Genomic DNA, 23,207 nt, shown 5'->3' with positions numbered 1-23,207 from the left:
GGATTTTAGACTTTTAGAAATCAATAAACAAAACAAAAATATAAGAATACTCTATTTCTGTCCTCACTTGGAATAAATGTTAATGTTAAGAAACCAGACTGAAAGTAACAATTTGGAGAAATGGATATTGGTTTTTGGGGAAAAAAGTGACTACTTTTTGTGTGTATATATATATATATATATATATGATTGTTTTTTTCTCACTTTCTGAATAGAAAATGCCTATTTGCACGTAATTTTCTAAATACATGCAACCAGTGCTGGACTCTTCTGCTTTCCGCACGGTCCTGGAGGAAGGGTTAAGGTTGGGATAACAGTTTGGGTTAGGTTAGCATGTGTGATCATGACAACATTTACCTTTGGACACACTTAAAATAATTGTGGGGTATGTAGCAATGTGCGTCTTGGCTCCACATAACTGAGGCTAACATGAATTTCAACCCATTTTTGCTCTTGGTCACCTGTAAATACGAGCGGAAAACATCAGCATTCTGTTTATATGATGTAAATAGGAAACATTTTGAAACCTTTGGCGGGATAACAAGGGACATTTTGAACAAAATGTCATCAGTTTGGTTTTTTTAATAGACCAATTTTTGGTAATCATTTTTTAGATATATGAAAACTATAATTTGTTTGCATAAATAAACCCCCAGAGCCCTTGAGCTTTAAAGACTACCTATTATAGCATGTTAGGAAACTATCTATTGCTTATAGTGCACTATGGAGTAAATAGAGAAATAGATTCAGAAACCACAAAAAAAAATGGCGAACACAATACTGTATACAGTGCGCAAAGTATTGAAGTATTTCAGACGATAGTCTACAAACATTTTACTTATCAAGTGATTCTTTAGTGCTGATGTGCTTTATTTTACAGTACAACTAGGGTCCTTTATAAAGAAATTACATGGCTTAAAATGTATCTTTCACTAATAAAAAGATATTATTGCAGAAATAATATTTAGATTAAATAGAAATGTTTGACTTCTAGAACTGTGAAGCCAGAGTGGAGCGTAGAGCAGCTGACCATAGTTTGAAAGTAGGATATCATTTTATTTTCTCTTACTAACCAATATCAACAAATGGGCTAATAACTTTAAGTTATAGTTCAGTATTTTAACTTCTGATTTTTTTATATATCTTTGAAGACCAGTATTAACATTAGATTGTCATTTCCCCTTGACGTCCAGGACAAAAGTTACTTGGTTTTTTTTTTTTTTTAAATCTTGAATGAAGCTTTTATTTTTTAAGCCTGATACAGTCCCATAGAGACATTGTTTAGTTTGTTTTTGAAAAACTTGTCCTTCACCACTTTCTCTCTCTTTTATGTTTTCCTACACAGTGGAGCCATCAAACAAACAAAACTTTTCTTTTTGTCTCATGAGACAAACGTAAGACACGCTAACAACCCGTTTGAAACTCGGGTCTTACAGAAAAAAGTAAAAACAAACATTTTAGGTCGTTGAGTTACTTTGGATTGAATTATTTTAACTTTTAAACAGAAAAGAAAGGAAAAGAAAGGTGTCTCTGAAAATGTACAGTAGGTTTTTATGTAGCATTCTTAGCTAATCTTCATCTTAGCTAATTGTTCTGGATGTTTCAGTCGAATTCAGCAAGAAAATGCAAAAATGCGGATAAATGTACAAAAAAACATTGCAGCCCTTCTAAAATAATGTTGACCTGTGGTGTGTTTTTTTACATTTGCAAAAAACAAATTATTCAACAAAACAATTCAAAACATCAGTCAGTTTAATGAATTAGCACACACGGTCTTCTTTTGGTTTCATTTTTAAAGTATGGAATATTTTACTGGTATAAGTAACATTCACATATTAAAAAAACACAAACACAGCTTAAAGCTTCAACCATGTGTGGGTTTGTACCATGCAGATTTGTCCCTGTTTGTTTTGAGGATCTCCGCCAAATCGCTTCAAATCTCTGTTGTTCTGTCTCTGCTGCTGTAAAAACCAGCTGCAGTGTTAAAAACCAGAATCAGATTCAATAGTTTACATTAAATATGTAGAAGTCTGCTTATTTAAATTATTTTTCAGAGAATCACTTTAAAATCAAGTTTTGCAGCTCCTTGCTTTAGACCTTTTTCTTTAATCAACATAGGAACCCGCTGTCTTCTTGAAGTTATTTCAACTGTAGCATTGTGATACAAAAAAAAAATCAGTTTTTTGTTTGACTTAAATTTTTATTTATCTAAGCACTTGTTTACTTTATTATTATAATTAAAATCGTTGTTTCTACTCACCTAATACAGAACTAAAATGAAAAAATTCACACAGAAAATGACTTAACATAAAAATGTTTTTTCTAGTATGTATTTGTTTGATCCAATGCAGAACCAAGCTGCTTAAATAGCATTATTTGTCATTTAAATAAAATTATAAAACTAAAATATAAAATTTTTTCCTCATAAGATTTTCTCCATATAATCCAGATATTTTTTTAATCAAAAGCACAAATAGTCCCTGGGAGAAGCTGAAATGTTCTCCTGCTGTGCTCATGCTGATTTTGGCAAAATGATAATAATGATACAAAAAAGAAAGTTTTTATTTCTTTTCATTGCAGTTACTGGTACTTTCTCTTATGTGAGCCTTATAATCATGGCAATCAGAGCTATTGTTTGCAAATGTCAAGACCTCAGTCCCTGCACGCCACAAGTGTTGAACAACAAAGAGAAAACCTTCAAAATAAAGCTTTTGTTTTAATAAAATAAAAACTCTTCTATTTCAGACAAAACGTATTTTGAAAAAAATACATACTCCATCGTCACGTCTGTCAGGTGGAATCTTTTTAAACTACAATTTAACTAAATGCAGACAAAAAGAGTCAAACAGCACTACCTATAATCTCACTCACATTTTTTTTTTAAAGATGTTTGTAAAAATATACTTCTCACTGCAGCTTGATGAAAAGCTGCCCCATATTTCTAAAGGCAGATATAACCAACTGTGAGAGAACACCAAACCTTAACTAGTAATCGTCTTAATATCATACACCTCAGTTTTATGTTATCCCAGTAAACTAGTGGATTTTGCAAAACCCTGGATATGACATTCAAAAAATAATTTTTCCCTCAAATTAACAAATTGTGGCAACTACTAATTATTTTGTGTGCACACATTAGCATTTCATGGCCACAATTTAGTTATTTTGTTTAGCCTTTTGTGACAACTAACTAGTATTTTGTTGGCACAAATTATTTTAAGTGTCTTCAATTCCTACTACTGATTTGTGGCCACAAAACACCAATTTGTGTCTCAAAATGCTAATTTGTTTCCACTAAATGCTATTTTAGACCCACAAAATATTACATTGTTGCCACAAAATGTCAACTTGTGCCCAAAAAAAAAAATTTCCAGTTTGTTGCCGGGAAATGCTAACTTGTGTGTACAAAATGATTATTTGTGCTTACAAGTTAGCATTTTGTGCTTACAAATTAGAATTGTAATGTCTAATCCTGCCACTGTTTTGTGGCCTCCATACACAAATTTTTTCCCACAAAACACCAATATGTTCTGACAGAATGGTAACTCATGCACTCAAAACACCAATATTTTACCACAAAATGCTAACTTATGCCCACAAACAGTAATTTGGCCCAGAAATGCTCATTTTTGCTAACAAAATACAAATTTGTGCACACAAAACACCGATATGTTGATATGTTCTGACAAAATGCTAAATTACCCCACCAAAACACCAAATTTTTTCCCACAAAATGCTAACTTTTGCCCAGAAAACAAAATTGAGCCTGCAAATTCTATTTTGCGCCAACAAAATGCAAATTTGTGCCCTCAAAACAGTAATTTGAGCATTTAAATGCAAGTTTTTCATGCCCACAAAACATTTTTTTATTTTATTTTTCATTTTAACCTGCAAATGGTAATTTGTGCTAACAAAACATCAATTTGTGCCCACAAAACACCAATATTCTCCCACAAAATGCTAACTTGAGCCCACAAAACAGTAATTTGAGCCCGCAAATGCTAATTTTTTGACTAGAAATGCTAACTTGTGTCTACAAAATGACAATTTGTACAACTTGTGAGCAAAAGTTAGCATTTTTTGGCACTTAATTATTTGTTTAGTATCTTTATTTTCTACAACTAGCCTACTTTATAGCCACAAAATACTCATTTGCCCTGACAAAATGTTAATTTCTGCCCACAGAATGCTAAAAAGAAAAGGCCAATTGTTACGGCCCTGGTGTGACTATGAAATAGTGGCCAAAAATACTAATTCCTGGTCCTAAATTGTTATTTTAAGAGATTTTGTTAATGTCATGTCCAGGGCTCTGTAGGACATTAAAACATGTTTGACAACATTTGTCATGCAGTCACCCACAGTTTATATTCACCAGTCTCTGAACCAAGCAGTCCACTCTTAAAGAACTATCTGTTTAGAGAATTCTGTTTTGTTATTCACTCTTGCTCAAGTTTTACACTTCCTGCGTCAACTCATTTCCCACAAGATTTAGTAGCGAGACTTCTCCTGCAGCAAAACTTCAGCCCAGTTCTGATTTCACCTGCTTACAGCATGACAACAGTCAGAGCCTGTCAGGGTTTGTTTGAATGCCCTCTGGTATCCCAGCACAGCTGTCCCACATCAGGCTCCTCTGGCTTACAGCAGGCAGGCTGCAAAGATCGTTTGGGTTACTTTTAAAATGCAAGGGCAGATGTAGTCAAGGAAAAAATGAAAACTACACATAAATTAGCCAATTCTTCCATCTCATTTAGGATAACCTTGAGCCAACTTCCTCTGAGTAGTCCAGATAGTTTACTGACATTTGTGAAATATTTAAGACAAAATATTCTCTTTTTAAAAAGTTCTTATCCAGAAATAAATATACATTTATATATTTTCTTTTTGCACTTTGCAAAAAATATTTCTTTTTGAGTTTTCTCATTAAGAACCTAAATTATTACAGCTTTATTCTTTAATTTTAAATTCCTGAGTCTATGGCATCCTTTTTATCTAAAAAAAAATCAGAAAAGTATTAAAACCAAAAATTATCAAAACTTAATCCAACAAATTGTGCTTGGGTTTTAAATTCACACAGACGTGTGCCCCACATCCTGCATCAGCGCACGCACCGTCCTGCCACCTGTCTGACACCACACCTGCTAAAGCTTCTTTCATTAACTAGCCTATATGTCTTCTTTTTCTACTCCCCATTCCATTTCCTCGACCTTGGACCCTGTAGATTCGGATTAACAGGGAAGTAAGTACTGAAATGCTCGTTCTTCTGCCTGCCATTGCTCTATTTTTACTACCCCCCACCTCTTTTCCAATTTTCTTTCCACTGTCCTCTATCCACAAGTGCTGGAAGGTCAGATTTTAAATGAACATCATAAGTGGCCAAAAATCAAGACTTTTAGTTGCTATGGCACCAATCCTGAGTAGAGGAGCGGTGGCTTTGTGCTGATAAAGTTTGGCCGAGGCCGAAGGTATTGTGGATAGCATGGCTCATAGCAGTGGTCATCCATCTCCATTTCAAGCACGTCCAGGTTTATCTCACATAGTTCACTGTAGAAAAATCTAGCAGTGATGCCGGTGGACAGCAGAACCACAGAGAACTGATGAGTCACCCTGAGAGCTGCATCACGCTGGTTCAACAAGAGCTGGTGGGCTCTGGAGTCCGCTCCCATTATTCCTGACCTGTCTTCTTCTCTCAAGAGGGTTGTGATCGTTATGTAATTGTGGCATCAATTATCCTTCAACCTGTTACTGTTAACCAACCCGAAGCCACTCCAGTCATGGGATTCAGAAGTGGCTTTTTCACAAAACATCAGACGTTAGCTTATGGAATCTGCTCGTAGGAGGACCTTGTTTTGAAAGTGTTTACTCGTCAAAGTCCCGTAGGTGCGTGTGGTTGCGTTTGGCGGCATCAAGGCCGCGGAGTGGGAATCCTTCTGCTCATTCATGTCCACCTCATTCACACTGTGTGGAAACATCTGTTGTATATATCAAAGGCCGCCATCTCCTTTGATATAAAGGTTCTCAGATTACTCCGCTTTTTTATGTGCCATGCATTGATGTGAAGTCTGTGTATTATGGCTTTTTTTATTATTTTCACTTGTGACAATGGAGGAGAAACTGCATAGAGGAGCACAATCTACAAGTGAAGTTTTCTCAAACTTTAGTCAGATCAAACAAATTTAATTTACTCAGCCAGCCGAATGCGCTTCTTTACGATTATCTCAACAGTTTCTCAATAATTTAAAGCCCCACTCTGATTAAATTTATGTATTTAGTTTGTTCTTGTTGTGTTATTTTCATGATGAAGGACATATATAGAGAAGATTAAGCTTAAAACTGCATTTCTAAGTATTTCTTTACTTAAATCATTCTGAATTAAGATCAGATGAAAAAATGCTGTTTGTAAAAACTTGTAAGTGTGACGTAGAAGCTATTGCGACAGGGGTGTCAAACATATGGCCCGCGGGCCGCATCCGAGAAAAAAATGTAAGGATGTTGGGGAAACAAGGCACATTTCTAGCCCATTCCTGTGGCAACTTATGGTTATTTAAAGAAACGTCAAAAATGCACAATTCTGCCACTAGGGAAAACAAAGGAAAAGAAATACAAGTATAACAACAGAAGTAGAAATAAACAGCATATTTTTCAACTGCGTGCCATGTTTGGGTTAGGTGCAGTTAGTCTCCAACGCTGTTAAGTTGCTATAAAATTATCAGGTGTGGCACCACAATTATAAAAATGTCGTCCAAAAAATAGTAATAATAATAGTACTTAAGGTGGTTGGAGGTGTTTTTTTACAACTGAGAAAAAAAAATCCCCTGTAGCAAAAAGAGTTTTATATCCCTGTACTACAGCAGGCCGCCAGCATTCTATTTACTTTCTGATACTTGTAGATCCATGTATGTCTTCACTGACATCTAGATCAAAACTGTGCGAATACATATTGCTCCCAAATTTTATTGCATCGGTAATGTTAGCTTGGTGTTGTGAGGGGCTGTAAGCTATCAGGATCAAATGTAAGCAGATGCATGATGGGAAATGGGGGCAGGCACCAACGATCTCACCCACACCTTTAAGGCAAATGCTCGATGAACTATTGTCGCTCTGCAGTAATTATGTCCTAAAAAATGTGTTTTTTCTCTTTTTTTTGCTAAAAACATAATTAAAAGACCACTTGAAAATAGATTATAAGATGATCGGAGTGGGACTTCAAAGTTTGTGGCCAGAAGACTCCTCCATTGCAGGAAAATGAAACTGTGTACAGTTGCAGTATAGGTCAGTAGAATAGCAGGAGGGAAATAAGGAAAAGAAAGGATGAGACGAGATACACCCCCCCCCCATCCCCAGTGTACAGCTGTGCCTGAGGCACAGGTGGCTTACTCAGCATGTCATCTCGCTTTTCTCTTCCAGGGCTACCATCGATCCAACCACTTCATCGCCACTCAGGGTGAGTATCCCTGCGAGGCTGTGGTGTGTGCATGCTTTCAGGGGGTGGGGGCGCCTCGTGGTGTCGGTTAATAAACTAAAGATGATCTGAGCTGGAAGGCGAACTCATACACGGCCTTTTTTGCCAGAACACACCTCTGTCTGGTCTGAAGGCGATGCTGTTAGCGTGAACGGGTGAAGCAGCGTCAGCGAGGATGAGTCCAATCACTGATTGATCGTTTTAACCTCTCTGTATGTGACATCTGGGACGACAGTTTACACAACGAACGCTGTCAGTCATGTGTAAAAGTCTCCTCTGAAGGGCCTGCAGAGGGCGCTCTTCTGGTTCCTTTTGTGTTGTTGTTTATAATTTTTTACCAAACAGATTATTGCTTCATGAATAAGAGTTTAAACTCAATAATTCTCAAGTTTTCTTTTTATTCAATTACCATAAAATATTTGACTCTTTTAATCATAAGTTAATTCTTGTAAAAATACAACTTTTTTTCTCATGGATTTTATTCTAGTAAATGTTTTACTTTGTTCACATAAAACAATGACCTTTTCCTCATAATTTTACAGTTTTATTCTCTTAAAAATACAACTTTTTTTCTAAAGTTTACTGCTTTATTTTTTTATTTTTTTTTTTCCTCATCGATGTCATAATTCACAGCCTGTTTCTTATAGTTTTACCACTTCATTCCTGTACAAGTTTATCTTTTTTTCTCAGAAATTTACAACTTTTGTCTCTTGAAATTATAATGATAAACTACACTTTTCTACTACACTTTTCTGCCTTCCTTGAAGGGCCAAAGTGCTTTACAGTCACAGACCCATTCACATTCTCATAAAATTATATTTTTTATAATGTTACAATTTTATTCTTGTAAAAATGACACTTTTTTGTCTCTGTTTTACCACTTTATTCTCACACCATTTTGGCTTTTTTTTCTCTCCTAAATTTACCACTTTATTCTCTTAAAATTACAATTTTTTTTTCACACAATTTTACAAATTTAGTCTTGTACAATTTAAGTTTTTAGCTTGTTAATTTACAACTTTTTTCCTGTAATTTTACAACTTTATTTTCATATTTTTATTTTATTTTTTTCTATGCTGGACCTAATATGTCGTAGATTGAGCAGGCAGTTAAAGAGTTCAAGTCCTTTACAAACGATGGCGATGTATACTGTATGCAGTCTGTTTTTAATTCGTTTTAGAATTTTTCCATCTGTTTCTATTTTTTCCGGACAGCAGGAAAGACTTAACGTGTACAGACTACATGGAGTGTCTCCTCTGCAGCTGTCAGTGACTTTTCTAAAATATCATCTGTGAAATACACAGAACTTAAAAACTTGGGTTGTAATTAAACCGCTCTGCAGATCAGTGAGGAGCGTCTTCTCTGTGATCAGACTCAAACGCTGCATTTTCCCTGAAACGTCTCTGTTCTTCCCAACAGGACCCAAGCAGGAGACTCTGTATGATTTCTGGAGGATGGTGTGGCAAGAAAACTGCTTCAGCATCGTCATGATCACTAAGCTGGTGGAGGTTGGCAGGGTATGTTGTGATCACTCCCCCCCGCTGTCACCCCCCTGCTGTTTGCAGTCGCAGTGAATTAATCAATGGGATGGAGTTAGGTGTCTGTTTGAAAGGCTTTCATGTCTTTGATGGACACATGTAACGCCAAATCTGGCCGTGCATCCAAACAGCGTTCTGAGCTGTTTGGGGACGGTTTGTTTCAGTCATTTAAGCCAAAGAGTTAAAGTGGGGGTTAGGATGAAGGAAAGTTAGGATGAAAAGATAATGTTCACACTTTCATTCTCTACAGAGCTATGATCCTTAGAACAAAACTCTGAAAAGTTTTACTGTTCATGGTAAATGGACACGCCCCTCACTGGTTTAACTTATTTCAAACTTCATTTGATCACATGGTCACTGTGTGCACTTGAGAAAAACCATGAAAATGAAACAGTTGTCAAAACTCCAGTTTTTAATGCAGCATTATTGCAGTTTAGTTTAGAAGTAAAATGTATTTTTATGCACGTTAATGCAAAGTAGCTTGTTGTTTTTGTTAATTATAGGGGAAAAGTAAGACTATCTGTGCACTGGTGTTTAGATGGGAATGATCCAGACTCAAGAACCATCCGTCTATTATTAATGCTTGCTGTAGCCTATATAGTGTCAGCAGGAAGGGAATGGGGGGTGGGGGGTCTCAGGGGCTTATCCAGCTGTCATAGCATGAAGGTATAAAACAACCATCGACTGTATATGAGAACTGGACTGAGTATAGAAAGCGGTATACTTTTGGCTCCAGCAAAATGAAGTCATTTCAGTCGCCTTTTTTGTTTTTCAAAATAGGCCATGTTGAAGCCACATAATGGCAAGATAGTTTGTACATTTAATAATTTACACAAAATAAAAAATATGTATATACAGGATTGGCAGGAACATGGTAAAATAACAAATACAGCTTTTTTTTCACAATTCACCACCTAATTCTCAAACATTTTTGACTTTTTTTCTCATAACGCTGCAACTTTTTACTAGAAAATTACAAATATTTTGTCATAATTATACATTTTTTGTTCTAAAAATGTACAATCTTCTTGTAATTTTTCAATTTTATTCTTATAAAGTTATGACTTTTACCTCATAGTTTTACAATTTTATTGTTATACTTTTTTCCCGTGTAAATATAAAACTTTTTTGTAGCAGATCAAGAATGTTTATTCTGACAATACAATAAGTGAGCAATAGTTTCTCCATTGAAGTCTATGGAATTTTGGCTTACATGTACATCCAGTTTGGACAGCCAGGGGGGAGGGGTCACTCAGTCCAGATCTCATATACAGTCAATGGATGCCCCTGCCAGATTAGATCACAAGGCCACACAGAGATAAAAAATAACACTAACCAAGAGAAGATGTAGAGTCAACAATTAAGCTCAGAAGCGGTATCAGAAAATATAGAACTCTGTAAAATTTTAAATGTAGATCTATGTATGTAGAAAAAATGGGTTTTATGATACAAAGTTAGTGTTTGTCAGTTTGCTGACTCAGAGATTTGATGATAGAGAATGTAAACACAATAAAAAAAATGAATTTTTTTTCTATATATTTTTCGTATAAAAATGCCCATTTAAAACACTTGAGATGAATGGTGACTCACCAGGATGAAGCCATGCCTTCTCACAATAAAAAAACAATAAGTACTTCTGAAGCCCTGCAGGCCTCACTGCTCTAGTCCAAAACATGCGTGACTGCATAGTTAAACTAGGCTGTTTGTTTACAACAAGGTCTATTTGGAAAAAAAAAAACTTGAACCAAGGTTTGTAAAACAGAATCTCCTAAAACCATTTTGTTTGATCTGCTTCAAAGCACGGTGGTGGAGAGGGAATGATTAGTGCTTCTTTTGTAGGATGAGCGGCAGCAAATCTATATCCAAGTGGATATAAAAAATAACATTATTGTTACTTTGAATGTTTGCGGACTGCAAACATCCTTGGGCTGCAGAAAAAAGCCCCACATCCTTTATTTTTGAGACAAAAGGCGCATGTTTTCAACAGTGGAATGTTAAAATGATGCAATTTTCTCACTGTAGCCTTTTATCCAATTTGCTTCTCCGTCCTCACATTTCTGGAAGCTGACAATAAATGAGAAGTGGTCTCTGTGGCTCCATCTGAATAACAACTCCATTAAATGAGAAAAATTACCCCCATTATGTCCAGTGTTGTTATAGAAAAAGAAAGATGGCCTCTTGCTCCTTGCGCCATCCTCCATTATCTGATTATTTTGCTTTCTCTCTCTTTGCCCAGCAGGATCAAATATCTGTCGTTTTTTTTTTTTTTTTTTTTTTTTTCCCTGCAGGATTTGATGGGTAACAGCCACAACAGTATGTCTTTATTTGGGGTAAATTGACAGCGAAGTGATGCTGAAAGCAAATGCACAAAGCAAACATAATATGCAGTCTATGTACTGTCTTTTTTTCCCTTTTGTGTCAAACATAACTAACTTGTTGGTTTGACTGTCAGGAACATGCCAAGCTGAAACATCCGCTCTGGTTTTGAACAGGTGAAATGCTGTAAATACTGGCCTGACGACAGCGAGATGTACGGCGACATCAAGATAACGCTGCTGAAGACGGAGACTCTTGCTGAGTACACAGTCCGCACCTTTGCCTTGGAGAGGGTGAGCTTTTCTTTTGTTGTTTTTGTTTGATTCGATCTCTAACAACCTCTATGAACCAGGAGTGCTCAGACTTTTTTGGTATACTTTTAAGATGAAAAGAGGGACCTGCAGACATGATGGTGCCTGACATCATCATCTGGAGGTGGAAATTATACAGCTTACTTTAGCCCGAAAGTGTTCATAATAATAGTTAAAAAAAAAAAAAGACGTGTATTACACTTAAAACCAGAAAAATTGTAACTGCTCAGGTCGAGGACTTCCGGTTGTAGCTGTTGATGTCTTTAGCCTGGTCCTCTTGTCCATATCTGGCGCCCTTTTTTATGTTTTTGGCTTAATCCTTGAGACCAGCAAATGCTACGGGCAGGATCAACCAGGCAGCCCCAGGAGCTACAGTGCACCGGAGTGCCCCCGCTAAGGCTTTCTACCAGGTGGCGAGCCTGGCAGGTGAGCGGCGGCGGTGGTGGCAACAGAGCGCACTACCACCCAGCCAGGTCTCCATTTTGTGGACGGAGCTCGAGAAGTGCGTGCCTCTTGATGACACTGCTGCCTGAGCGGGCTCAAATCTCTCGGGTGGGAACCGCGGACCTGACCCAGGAGTTTGGGTCTCGCTTCAAATCAGGAAGGCACACAGGATGACATGCACCTGTGGGCCGATGTGGGGAACCAGGTCACATATGCTGGGGGGGCTGATAGACCGGAGACACACTGATTGTGAGACGGCCTCCCCGTTCAACACAATGGAGATGCATCGCAGATGGACCCTTGTAAACCAGGTGTCAGTGTATTTAGACTTGTGTGACGAGTGTTGTTTGCATCCAATGATTTTTCACTGCCAACTTGTTATATATGGACATATAGTTTGGGCCCCTTTGCGTCACTTTTTGGCATTTTGGGTGTCCCCAACTCGTCGGTTTTTGACGTGCTGCTTGTTCCCATTAAATCAGGAGTCCCAAACCTCTGGGCCTGCGAACTTGTACCAGCCCGATGGCCGCTTGATAGTAGGCCACAGATGCTAATCAGGGGTCTCCAACCCCAGGATGCAGACCAGTACTAGTCAGTACCGGGACACATTCCAGACCAGTAGCCTACTCTAAAAAATACAATGGAAAAACAGGGACAACATTACACCTGCGGTTCCAAAGCCATAAATGAAACATTGTGGCAAAACAAAAAACTCTCCAGATTTTGGTCCAGCCCTTTTTTGGTCCACAGTTGGGAGTCTGTCCAGGCCTTGGTTCTGGACTGCAACCCACACTTCACCCAGGCTGAGAGGCAGAGACCCGAATGAAACTGGATCTCTAAATTAAGCACACTTGACCCACATGGCCTGAATGAATGGCTGTTCTTTCACCCTTGAAAAAAAATCACTGTTAAGAACCCTAAATTAACCCCGTGATCCCAAATTGGAAATTCTAACGTGGGAGGAAGGCACTAACCTTAACCAGCCTCTCCTCCCACTTAATTGATTTATTGATTAAAATTGTCTCCTTTGAGAGACCCGAACTTTAACCCTATGGGCTCTGGCTAACAACCCTGACCTTAAGCCCTAACCCAGGAGAAGGATCCTAGCCTTGACATGTCTTTTTCCCTGTCCAGTTAGAACTTTACCCTCTGAGGCCCTAGACCTAACCCCCACAACTATCTGACAGTCCCTACTTACCTGGGATGGGGGAGGCCTGGAGCCCTCCCCCTTGCAGTGCTTTATGTAGAATGCACTAGATCCTGTATCAGATGTAGATGTAGATGTATCAGAAGATGTTCAGTTGGCTGTTCTGCATGTCAATCAAGTCACGTACTTCATGGTGAAGATGATGACAAAGTGGGTGTGGGTAGATTGTCCGTGATACCCACACATCCGATGGATCGCGATTGATGCATTGGGCCCCCCCTGCTTTAAACAGTCAGTGTTATTACCTGTCAGAATTAGAGTGAGGTATAAACAGAACAGATTAGTGACTTGACAGGATTTGGAATGATGAGGTACACGTGTTAAACTGACAGGAATTAACCCCAGCAGCTGTGCCAGTGCCCCTGCCATCTTCCCAGCGTGGCTGTTTCCGTGTTGTGCCCCTGGTGGCTTCCATCCTGTCACTCTCACGGGGAGAGTTCTCGCTGGAGAGGCTCAGAGCCTCACTGGCACAAACACAGCATTATCATCCCACTGTCACTTTCGCTCTCCTGGCGGCTGCTTATTCAAATCAGCATGAATTTGGGGACTGGTGACAACTTGTTTTTCAGACGGATTTTTCTTTCTCCCTTTTCAGTTTCTTTGCATCGCCTTACTTTGTGTGTAGTGAGGAGGAAACGGCTGTGTGTCAACAGCAGGCTCCTCGTGTAAGGCAGAAGGCTTCCAGCCCTCCCTGAGCCCCCCCGGAGCATCACTAATTTCTCTCTGCAAGTCTGTCACACTGCAGCTGCTTCTAACCTGCCATGCCCAGAGGTTCTAATGTCATAGGAGAACAAACCCGCCATGCAAATGTCCTAAACTCCCCACAATGAACCCAACATTTGTGCCAGCTGCAGGCAGGAGTCTGGATTCAACTCTGAAGGCAACACTGCAATTATGTAATATTTCATATTTTACATGTTCTTCTTCCTAGAGAGGATATTCCACCAAGCATGAGGTCCGTCAGTTCCACTTCACATCCTGGCCCGAACACGGGGTTCCCTATCACGCGACTGGCCTACTGGCTTTTATACGAAGAGTGAAAGCCTCAACTCCTCCTGACGCCGGCCCCGTGGTCGTCCACTGCAGGTGAGGAGGCTGGACGACTGGCTGTTGCATCTCACCAGAGACTATCAATGATTACCTAATTTGTATTAGTTTTATATTCAAATTATAATGTTTTCAGAGTCTTTTTAGAAAACCCAGAAATGGTGTAAAAGTGTCTCAGATACTTTAGTGGGTATTTTTCCCCAAGATTCTTCCAGTCTAAAAAGAATGAGTCTTTATGCCACATCTAGAAAAATGAAAATATGTAAAAATATTTGAAATGTTTCTATGAATTGTTCAAGTTTGGGTAAAAAAATGACGGATAAGGGAGAGTTTCTCTAACTAAACAGCTTTGATATTTTTAAGATGACAAATGTCATCTGTGTTTGTTTTCGCCCTCATTAATCTGTAGCTTGAGTCAAAACCAGTTTTTTTAAAGAGCAGCAATTAAGCTTCTGTATTTTTAAATATTGTGTCATTTTCGATAATAGTGGCATATTTTATTAATTTTTTTCAAAGAAGTCACAAACATTAAAAAATAATGATCAATGTGAAAGTTTCACACGAAAAAAATGATGGAAAAAGATGTAGAGAAACAAGCCTCTTCAGACCATTGGAAAAACCAATACAAATAGACTGATGTTAAAGCTATTTTTCTGCTCTTTTATGCCCTTTGTAAAGACTTTTCTGTTGCATTACTTTGTAAAAAAGGTCAATTTCTTTTTCATTTAATTAACCTTAGTGATTCACGTTTAACGTCAAGGTGCTCAGTTAAACCTTACACAAACACACGTATGTATTTAGTTTTTCTACTAGAAACATTTATGTCATCTATTGATGAAGACGTGTTGACTGCAGTTTAAGGTAAACCAATAAGGAAAAGCATTGTCACAAATTAGAATCCAAGAAAAACTGATTTGATGTCACAGTTCCCAAGAAAGAACCAACTGAGGCCTTTTTTTGTCTAAATGTCTCCACATGAAATTGGAACCATTAGTTCAGGCTTTTAAACATTTCAAGATAATAGTAGATTATAAAATAGAGGTGCAGATGAGGTGTCCATAATCAGTGATGGACACTGGAGAGGTGTAAACCATCTAAGGTTAAGCTGAAGACGATTGCTTCTGCAAAGTACATTAAAATCTGATAATAGACAAACCAGAGAGCTTTGTCCTGCTGATACCATAGACACCTACAATATAAATGAATATTAAATCAATTATTAGTACTTTAATCTAGTTAGTTTTTAGATTTAAATTATTTTTCACAGGAAGCAAACCATTTTATACACACTATGATGCATAGTCTTGGTAACAGCTACCAAGCCTGCACCAAGATCTCTACTGCAGGAGAAAAAAGTGGTATACACTCTAAATGACATATTAATATATATGACATATAAAATACATTTAGACAAACCCATCTCTTAGTTGGTTGGTAACCCCAAATGAATTGGCGTCAAAGTGTTTGTGGCAAATTCAATGTTTTAATTCTGAAAGTGTGAATCCAAAAAATAGATCCTAATAAAGCCAGTGGTCCCATTTCCTCCAGTGTCTTTATCTTTTTACAGTTCAGACATCAATAGAGGTGAGTTTCCAAATTAGTGGCTTCACAACAAAAAAAGAAGTATGTTTGTGAGGAAACAATGGATGGTTCAATTTACCTCTTCCTGACTTAGCCCTCAGACAATAAAGTACCTTTGTCTTTATACATTTTTACAGTTTTTCCCTCTCTAGAAACACCTTGTCTTAGAAAAAATGTCCATTTATGCTGGAAAACCAGCAGTTGTTTATATTTCAGTGTTTGCTTTTGGACTTAATGCTGAGATTGCCCTCGAATGCTTTCACAAGTGGAAGTAGGTGTTTCTTCTGAGGGGCCAAGAGGTGAGGCGTTTGTTTACATCCTCACTTCGCAATGTGTTCACAAGCAAAGCCCTTTTCAAACAGTGTAAGTAAAGAGAAAAGAAGAGGAAACTCTTCAAGAGAAAGGGGCTGGTATGGATTCTGCTGCATTTAATATACATTTATCACATGGTTGTTTGTATGTTGTTTTGCTTTGTTTCAGTGCGGGGGCAGGGCGGACCGGCTGCTACATCGTACTGGATGTCATGTTGGACATGGCGGAGTGTGAGGGCGTGGTGGACATCTACAACTGTGTGAAAACCCTGTGCTCTCGGCGCATCAACATGATCCAGACTGAGGTCAGGCGGACTGTTCCACCCATTAACCACCTTTAGCCTTCTTTGCAGATTTGAACTGAGTTAAATAAAGTATTTTCTGGAGTATAAGTAGCACGGGAGTATTATTCGCAGGGAGTATAGGTTGCGCCAGAGTATTCTATTGTAAATATAAGCGTATTGTGAGTATAAGTCTCACTGCAGTATACTATTATGAGTAGAAGTGTATTGTGAGTAGAAGTCGCACTGGAGTATAATATTGTAAGTATAAGTGTATTGTGAGTATAAGTCGCACTGGAGTATAATATTGTAAGTATAAGTGTATTGTGAGTATAAGTCTCACTGGAGTATAATGTGAGTATGTGTATTGTGAGTATAAGTCTCACTGGAGTATAATGTTGTGAGTATGTGTATTGTGAGTATTAGTCACACATGAGTATTACTCACACTGGAGTATAAGTCGCACCAGAGTATTGTATTGTAAATATAAGTGTATTGTGAGTATAAGTCACAATCGAGTATACTATTGTGAGTATAAGTGTATTGAGAGTAGAAGTCGCACTGGAGTATAATATTGTGAGTATAAGTGTATTGTGAGTATTAGTCGCACCAGAGTATACTATTGTGAGTATAAGTGTATTGAGAGTAGAAGTCGCACTGGAGTATAATATTGTGAGTATAAGTGTATTTTGAGTCTTAGTCGCACCAGAGTATACTATTGTGAGTATAAGTGTATTGTGAGGATTAGTCACACTGGAGTATTAGTCGCCCATGAGTATTACTTGCAGTGGTGTATAAGTCACACCACAGTATAATATTGTGTGTATTAGTCATGCTGGAGTCTAATAACTTGAGAATAAGAGTAAGTATAAGAGTAAGTATAAGTCACACTGGAGTATAATAGTGTGAGTATAAGTGTATTATAAGATTAAGTTGCACCAGAGTATTGGTGAAATAATTAAACATTTTTAATTTAAACATATTTTATCTCAGTTCAAATGTTGTGGTGTTGTACTAACATTTTGTCAATATTTTGCTTAATTTTTATGTCAATATATGGTTGTACTGTTGGGTTTGTGTGGCCCACGTGGAGCCCAGAGAGAATAGTTATTGCTGTGGTAATGGCTACTGTGGGATATGAATGAAGAGTTACTGCTGCTGTAAAGCTGACAGAAGGTTAACGCTCCACAAAGCAGTCTTCACACTTCATCTAAAAAAAGTAAATTCCTGTCCTTTTCTGAGCTGACTCTTGTCAAAACACAATGATCCCGACACAGAAAATCCAGTCTCTATGATCCACATCTAGTGTAGAAGTCCAGTTTCACAGAACAGAAGCAGAACTTACTGAACAGAGCAGAAAGCAGGTCAGGATCTAAAACTGGAACAAAAATAAGAAACAGGCTCGAGGCAAGCCTATAGCTTTTTACATTCTGGTACCAAAGGGCTGTGAGGAGAGACAGGTAATAAGGAGAGTGGTCAGTCACATGATTAAGAGCAGAGAAGGAGGTAGAGAACTGGCTAATTAAAGCAATTACTTGTTTTTTTAAGAAGATAAATGACCAGAATTAACTTTTTATGAGAAAAAAGAAAATAGTTTTGCCAGGTTGGAGTTATTACTCAAAGCGAATTAAAGCAAAATATTTTTCTCAAAAAATACCATGCAGAAAAGATTACTATGGTAGTGATGTGTAGACTATGTCCCTTTTCAATTCATGGAAGTGTCAACTGGTTGAAAGTCGATCAAGTTTGTGCCCGGCTGGAATTCTATGACACCAAGTCTTTCATTTATTGGAATCGAGCTGTGAAAGAAAAAACCCAGAGCAAGACTCACTAGATTTGTACTACTTTGACATTTCTCACAAGCGTCTTTCAACTGTAGGTACATGCGCTAGTACTGAGTAGTAACAGTCCAGTGTGAGCACCATATGCTAAAAACGCTTTCAGGAACCTTCGTACAGCACGTTCTAGAAGGTGACACATGCCAATGGGAACATTATAAAAAGGTATTTTTTTTTACCTGATTTCTCCGTGACCATAAGAGCATGCAATCAACAAGAGGACATCTCTGTTCCTTCACATTTCTGAGCTAATGTCTGTCCTCAGTAAGAAAGTTTGCACTAAAATCTGCAAACGTGAATTCTGTGTATGTGCACCTGGATTCTCCCTCCCTGTAAACTATCAGATGTGTCGAAATTTCCTGGTTTAAATGTTCCTTTTTTCAGATAATATTCAAAGAAAATCTTTTTATTTTGTGGTGGGCTTGGCAAAAGACGGACATCGTGACTTTGTTTGATTGCAGGACTCATTATTTCTTTACTCTGACTCATCACTCGCTCTGTGCTCATTTGTGGTAAAAATATCTGCCCATTTGGAGCGTCTTCTTCTAACTTGCTATGTTTTTTAATGCAGCTTTCCAGCTCACCGAGGTTTTTCCTCAAAATGTATTTCAGCATTAAATTATAATCAAACCCTGTGAAGCCCACTGTGTTCTCCAGCGTTTTCAAAGGGAACAGAATTCCAACCGGGAAGAACAAAACTGACCTCCTGCTGACTTTAATTTTCTCTTCTGCTTAAACTGCCGTTTTAAATAGTCCGACGTGTTTTTCTTAAACTCACATGAAGTCATGTGACCCTGTTGTCCTTTTGCAGGAGCAGTACATCTTCATCCATGATGCCATTCTGGAGGCGTGTCTGTGCGGAGACACTTCCATCCTGATGAGCGAGTTCGCCGTCACTTACAAAGACATGCTGCGAGTGGATTCTCAGAGCAATTCCTCGCCGCTGCGGGAAGAGTTTCAGGTGAGAGCGGGTCCTGCTTAAATTCAAATTAACTGCAAGAGGATGATTGCATCATCGTAGTGATGAGTGATGTGACATACGTGTTTACTTTCATTTGTCCTAGAATATATATCGTAATATGTATCATATCGTATTGCCAGACTCTTGATAATACAAACCTCTAGTAAGTGGTGCTCACAAAATACCTGTAGGATACCAACGTAAACTACACTCTAATTTTCTAAATTACTTATTTCTAGCAGTGCAAAGGAAACGCAATGAGTTCACACTAATCATTAGAGCAAGCTTCCTGCTCAGTGCGCAGAATTTAGGGGCCTGAAAATCTTTACGACACACCTGCGTCTCACCTACTTCACTCTTACTTACTTTATGTGTAGTTTAAGGCTAAATCTGAGTTGCTTCCCTACCCATACAGCTTTACTCTATCCCTACATCTACCCCTCCAACCAGAAAGATATGGAAAGCATTAGCCCTGTTTCCACTGAGTGGTCTGGTATACTATGGTTCAGTATTTCGAGTGTCCATTGTAAAATGGACCCATCAAACAATACGAAACTTACCTCTTGGAGCCCCCTTAAAATGTTGTATTGGGTGCCACATGCAGAAGCCTGAAACGTGCTTATAAGCACATTTATATAGACTATATAGACTGAAGGGGTCACTTGAATGTGCATTTCCAAGCCCAGTGTGAACGTAACACCAGACTCTAGTTGTTTCACTATGAAGAGACATGGTGTCAGTCTGTCCTGTGACTGATATTAACCCCCCCCCCTGGGGAGCACACTCAACTTCCAACACACTTTACCTGCCTCTCCCCACAATTCACGGCCGCACAACTCAAAGTGAAACCGACTCCGGCTCCTCCTTTTCATTTACAACCACGCAGCACTGAAAGACTGCGACCGCATTGTTCACGATGAAGGAGCGGCGCTGTAGGTGGTGCAGCGCTGCGGTTACAAACTGTTCCCATCTTCATGAGGGAGGATGTTTCTTTGATCTGGTGAATCCATCTGTCTGTCACTGATGTTGAAAGCCTTTCCACCACCCAGCGCGCTCCGCCTGTTCAAACAGCCAACCAGTCACACTGAGATCAGCCAGTTATAGATCTATTATTGATGCTGTTTATTAGGCGTCCAAATATTTTTACAGTTGATCTAAAGTAGCTGGATAAATTACTACAGAGTTATTTCTCTTTGGGTGTTTTATCAGTTGGACTTCATCAGCCGTCTTTACTAGACTTTTTTCTTACGTTCCTGGTTTGTCATATCTCAAATCCTCTTTTGCTTTGAGTTTTGTTTCATCTGTGCCTGAGCTCTTGAACATTCCCACTTGCAGACACTCAACTCAGTGACTCCCCATCTGGATGTGGAGGAGTGCAGCATCGCTCTGCTGCCCAGAAACCGAGAGAAAAACCGCAGCATGGACGTCCTGCCGCCTGACCGTGCCCTGGCCTTCCTGGTAACCACAGAGGGGGAGAGCAACAACTACATCAATGCTGCGCTGGCTGACAGCTTCCACCGGCAGGCGGCTTTTATAGTGACCCCTCACCCTCTGCCTGGGACCACAGCGGACTTTTGGAGGCTGGTCTTTGACTACGGCTGCACCGCAGTGGTCATGCTCAACCAGCTAAACCAGTCCAACTCTGCCTGGGTAAGGTCTCTGCCAAATTTGGTTTCACTGTGCTTGGAATAAACTTTTTTTGTGAGACTTTGATCCTCAAACACTGACATTTTCCACAGAAAAGACTCTACATCTTTGCTTTTTAGGTTGAAGGCCCAATTTTTCTGACATTTCTCCCGTCATCCTCTCCTTAAGTATTACTACGAGAGGCAAAGCAGTTATAAAAGTTTTAGGAAGCATAAATCAGGATTAAGTCATATCAAACGAATAAACAAATAAGGAATATCAGGGCACGAAAAGGCTCACAAACTGGTATCAGACACACTTTCTTTAGTTTATTATTAATGCATCTCCAAAGATGTTTCAAGACGTATTACATCCTATTTACACCTGTTTAATGAATATATGCATGCATTACAAGTGAATTTCAGTGATGTAAAACGACAGCTCATGAAGAGTCTTCTTGCCTTTGATTTTTTTCATTCAGGATTTATAGTCTTTGCAATCTAACCTAAAATATTTACCAAGAAAGAAATGTGAGAAAAGTCATTTTTCTTTTCTTGAGAGCTGCAGATGAAGGCAAAATGTTTGGTGAGAACGTCTCTAACAGACTTGAAGTGTTGGTCAAACTCATGGCATAATTTAAATGAACTTAAATTAATGTTTAATTATATCTGACAGTTGTTTTTACTTAAGCTTATAGATTTAATTTGCAAATTTGAATTTAACCTTGAAAGTAGAGGCTGTTTTTAAAGGATTATGATAACTATGAGGTGGAACTATATGCCAGTCCCCTTTAAACTAATAATTAAGCTGTTTTTGACAAACTTACCATTAAATGGATTCAATGTGTCATGTATCTGTTTATGTTTAGGAATAATTATAAGGGGTATGTGTAAAATACCCATACATTTATAGGTGTAATATTTTTTTTATTTTTTTCAATCAAGTTACAATTAATCATCCAAAATTTGATATATAATTTTAATTGTCTTCTTTATTCATTTTTCATTTGATTTCTTGAAATAAACCGATTCTAAAAAGGATTTTGTGCTAAAAAGTCACACGTTGCACCAAAAATAAACCAATTTATACAGTAATATCAAAACCTTTTTAGATGCTCATTATTTTTACTATTCTAATATAGCATTTTTTTCAAATTAAAAGGGTTATTTGCACTTTTTACAATGTTTTTTTTAAATAAATAGGCAATCCATGGATTCATCAAACCTGCCTCTTTTCCCATATTAATATAATTTTAGCCATTCAGATTCCCGTCAGAGATTGTAGTTCTTGTGTTTATATTTGTATGTTTTTAACCCACATACATTAAGTCAGTTTTTAGCCAAAATCAAAAGTCTTTGTCATTTTTTTAAGATAGTTTATGCAAAGCGGCAGTAGCTCATTAGAAATACAATTTTAGGTTGTAGGCGAAACTGTTGACACAAAGTAACCTGCCCCCCTTCCAATCGTTGGGAGCTCTTCTTCCATGCTCACGCGTAAGCTTACCGCCTCAAACTAACCTTAGCGGCCCAAAGATAACGACGAGCAACATTGGATCAACCCAGGTGTTCAGTTTTGAGCCAGCTCTTTCTAGCTCCTGGTTTTCTGATCCAACGTGACTAGAATTAAGAAAGATTTGATCAATAATTTTATATAGAATATAGAAAATGCTACAAGAACAAATTAATAACACAAAAGATGATTTTCATTGGAGTAAGTTTTTAAAGTGGAACACACAGTTTGGTATCATACCATAAGGAAAGAGAATGTGGTTAAATTCTGAGCTGGTTTTGATCTGAGCTTCCGCTTTTATCTGCATTACCGTGTTTTAACACAAACGTTTGAGCAGCTGATCACATGACAGCTGCTCAGTTCATCTTTGAAGATGATTCAGCTTCACCTCTTCCTTATTCTGATGCTGGGCAGAAAAGAATACATTTTTATTTGGATCAGTCTCACCTAGTCATCGGGCGGAAATTAATGTAGTGAATAATTTCCGCATCAGTTTCTATTTCTATTTACACTTTGAGTTTTATTCATGTGATTTTTATGTCTCTTTTTTTTGGTGTAAGTAATCTGGAGGATTGTGGAGATTCTGAGTCTTATTATTTTGTTAGTTATTTTAGGCACTTTGTGTTGCAGCTGCATGAATAGTGCTTTATAAATGAAGCTTCAATTGAATTTAAAGTCCAAAAAACCATGAGGCTCTAGAGGACTTTGCTCATCATTTTGAGGTCCCTTAACCCCCCCCCTCTGTGCTGCATTTAGGTCTGTTTGACACACAGATTGT

At 38.1% G+C, this 23,207-nt stretch overlaps 1 protein-coding gene across 4 annotated transcripts in view; it reads left to right on the top strand.

Annotated features, from left to right (window-relative positions):
- The window catches only part of LOC112140501 (protein tyrosine phosphatase receptor type U), a 268,959-nt gene that overhangs the window by 233,012 nt on the left and 12,740 nt on the right, over positions 1 to 23,207 (top strand). For 2 of the 4 annotated variants that reach the window (XM_024263482.2, XM_024263485.2), the window contains 8 exons: positions 5,219 to 5,236; positions 7,405 to 7,441; positions 8,879 to 8,976; positions 11,490 to 11,606; positions 14,207 to 14,361; positions 16,384 to 16,519; positions 19,145 to 19,294; positions 20,630 to 20,944. In XM_024263482.2, coding sequence (XP_024119250.1) covers positions 5,219 to 5,236; positions 7,405 to 7,441; positions 8,879 to 8,976; positions 11,490 to 11,606; positions 14,207 to 14,361; positions 16,384 to 16,519; positions 19,145 to 19,294; positions 20,630 to 20,944 — 1,026 coding nt within the window. The remainder of the gene's footprint in view (positions 1 to 5,218; positions 5,237 to 7,404; positions 7,442 to 8,878; positions 8,977 to 11,489; positions 11,607 to 14,206; positions 14,362 to 16,383; positions 16,520 to 19,144; positions 19,295 to 20,629; positions 20,945 to 23,207) is intronic. The other 2 variants (XM_024263484.2, XM_024263486.2) reach the window with 1 other exon arrangement.

This window comes from Oryzias melastigma, linkage group LG16 (assembly GCF_002922805.2).
Source record: "Oryzias melastigma strain HK-1 linkage group LG16, ASM292280v2, whole genome shotgun sequence".
NCBI lineage: Eukaryota > Metazoa > Chordata > Actinopteri > Beloniformes > Adrianichthyidae > Oryzias > Oryzias melastigma.
This window is presented reverse-complemented; position numbering and strand designations above follow the sequence as displayed.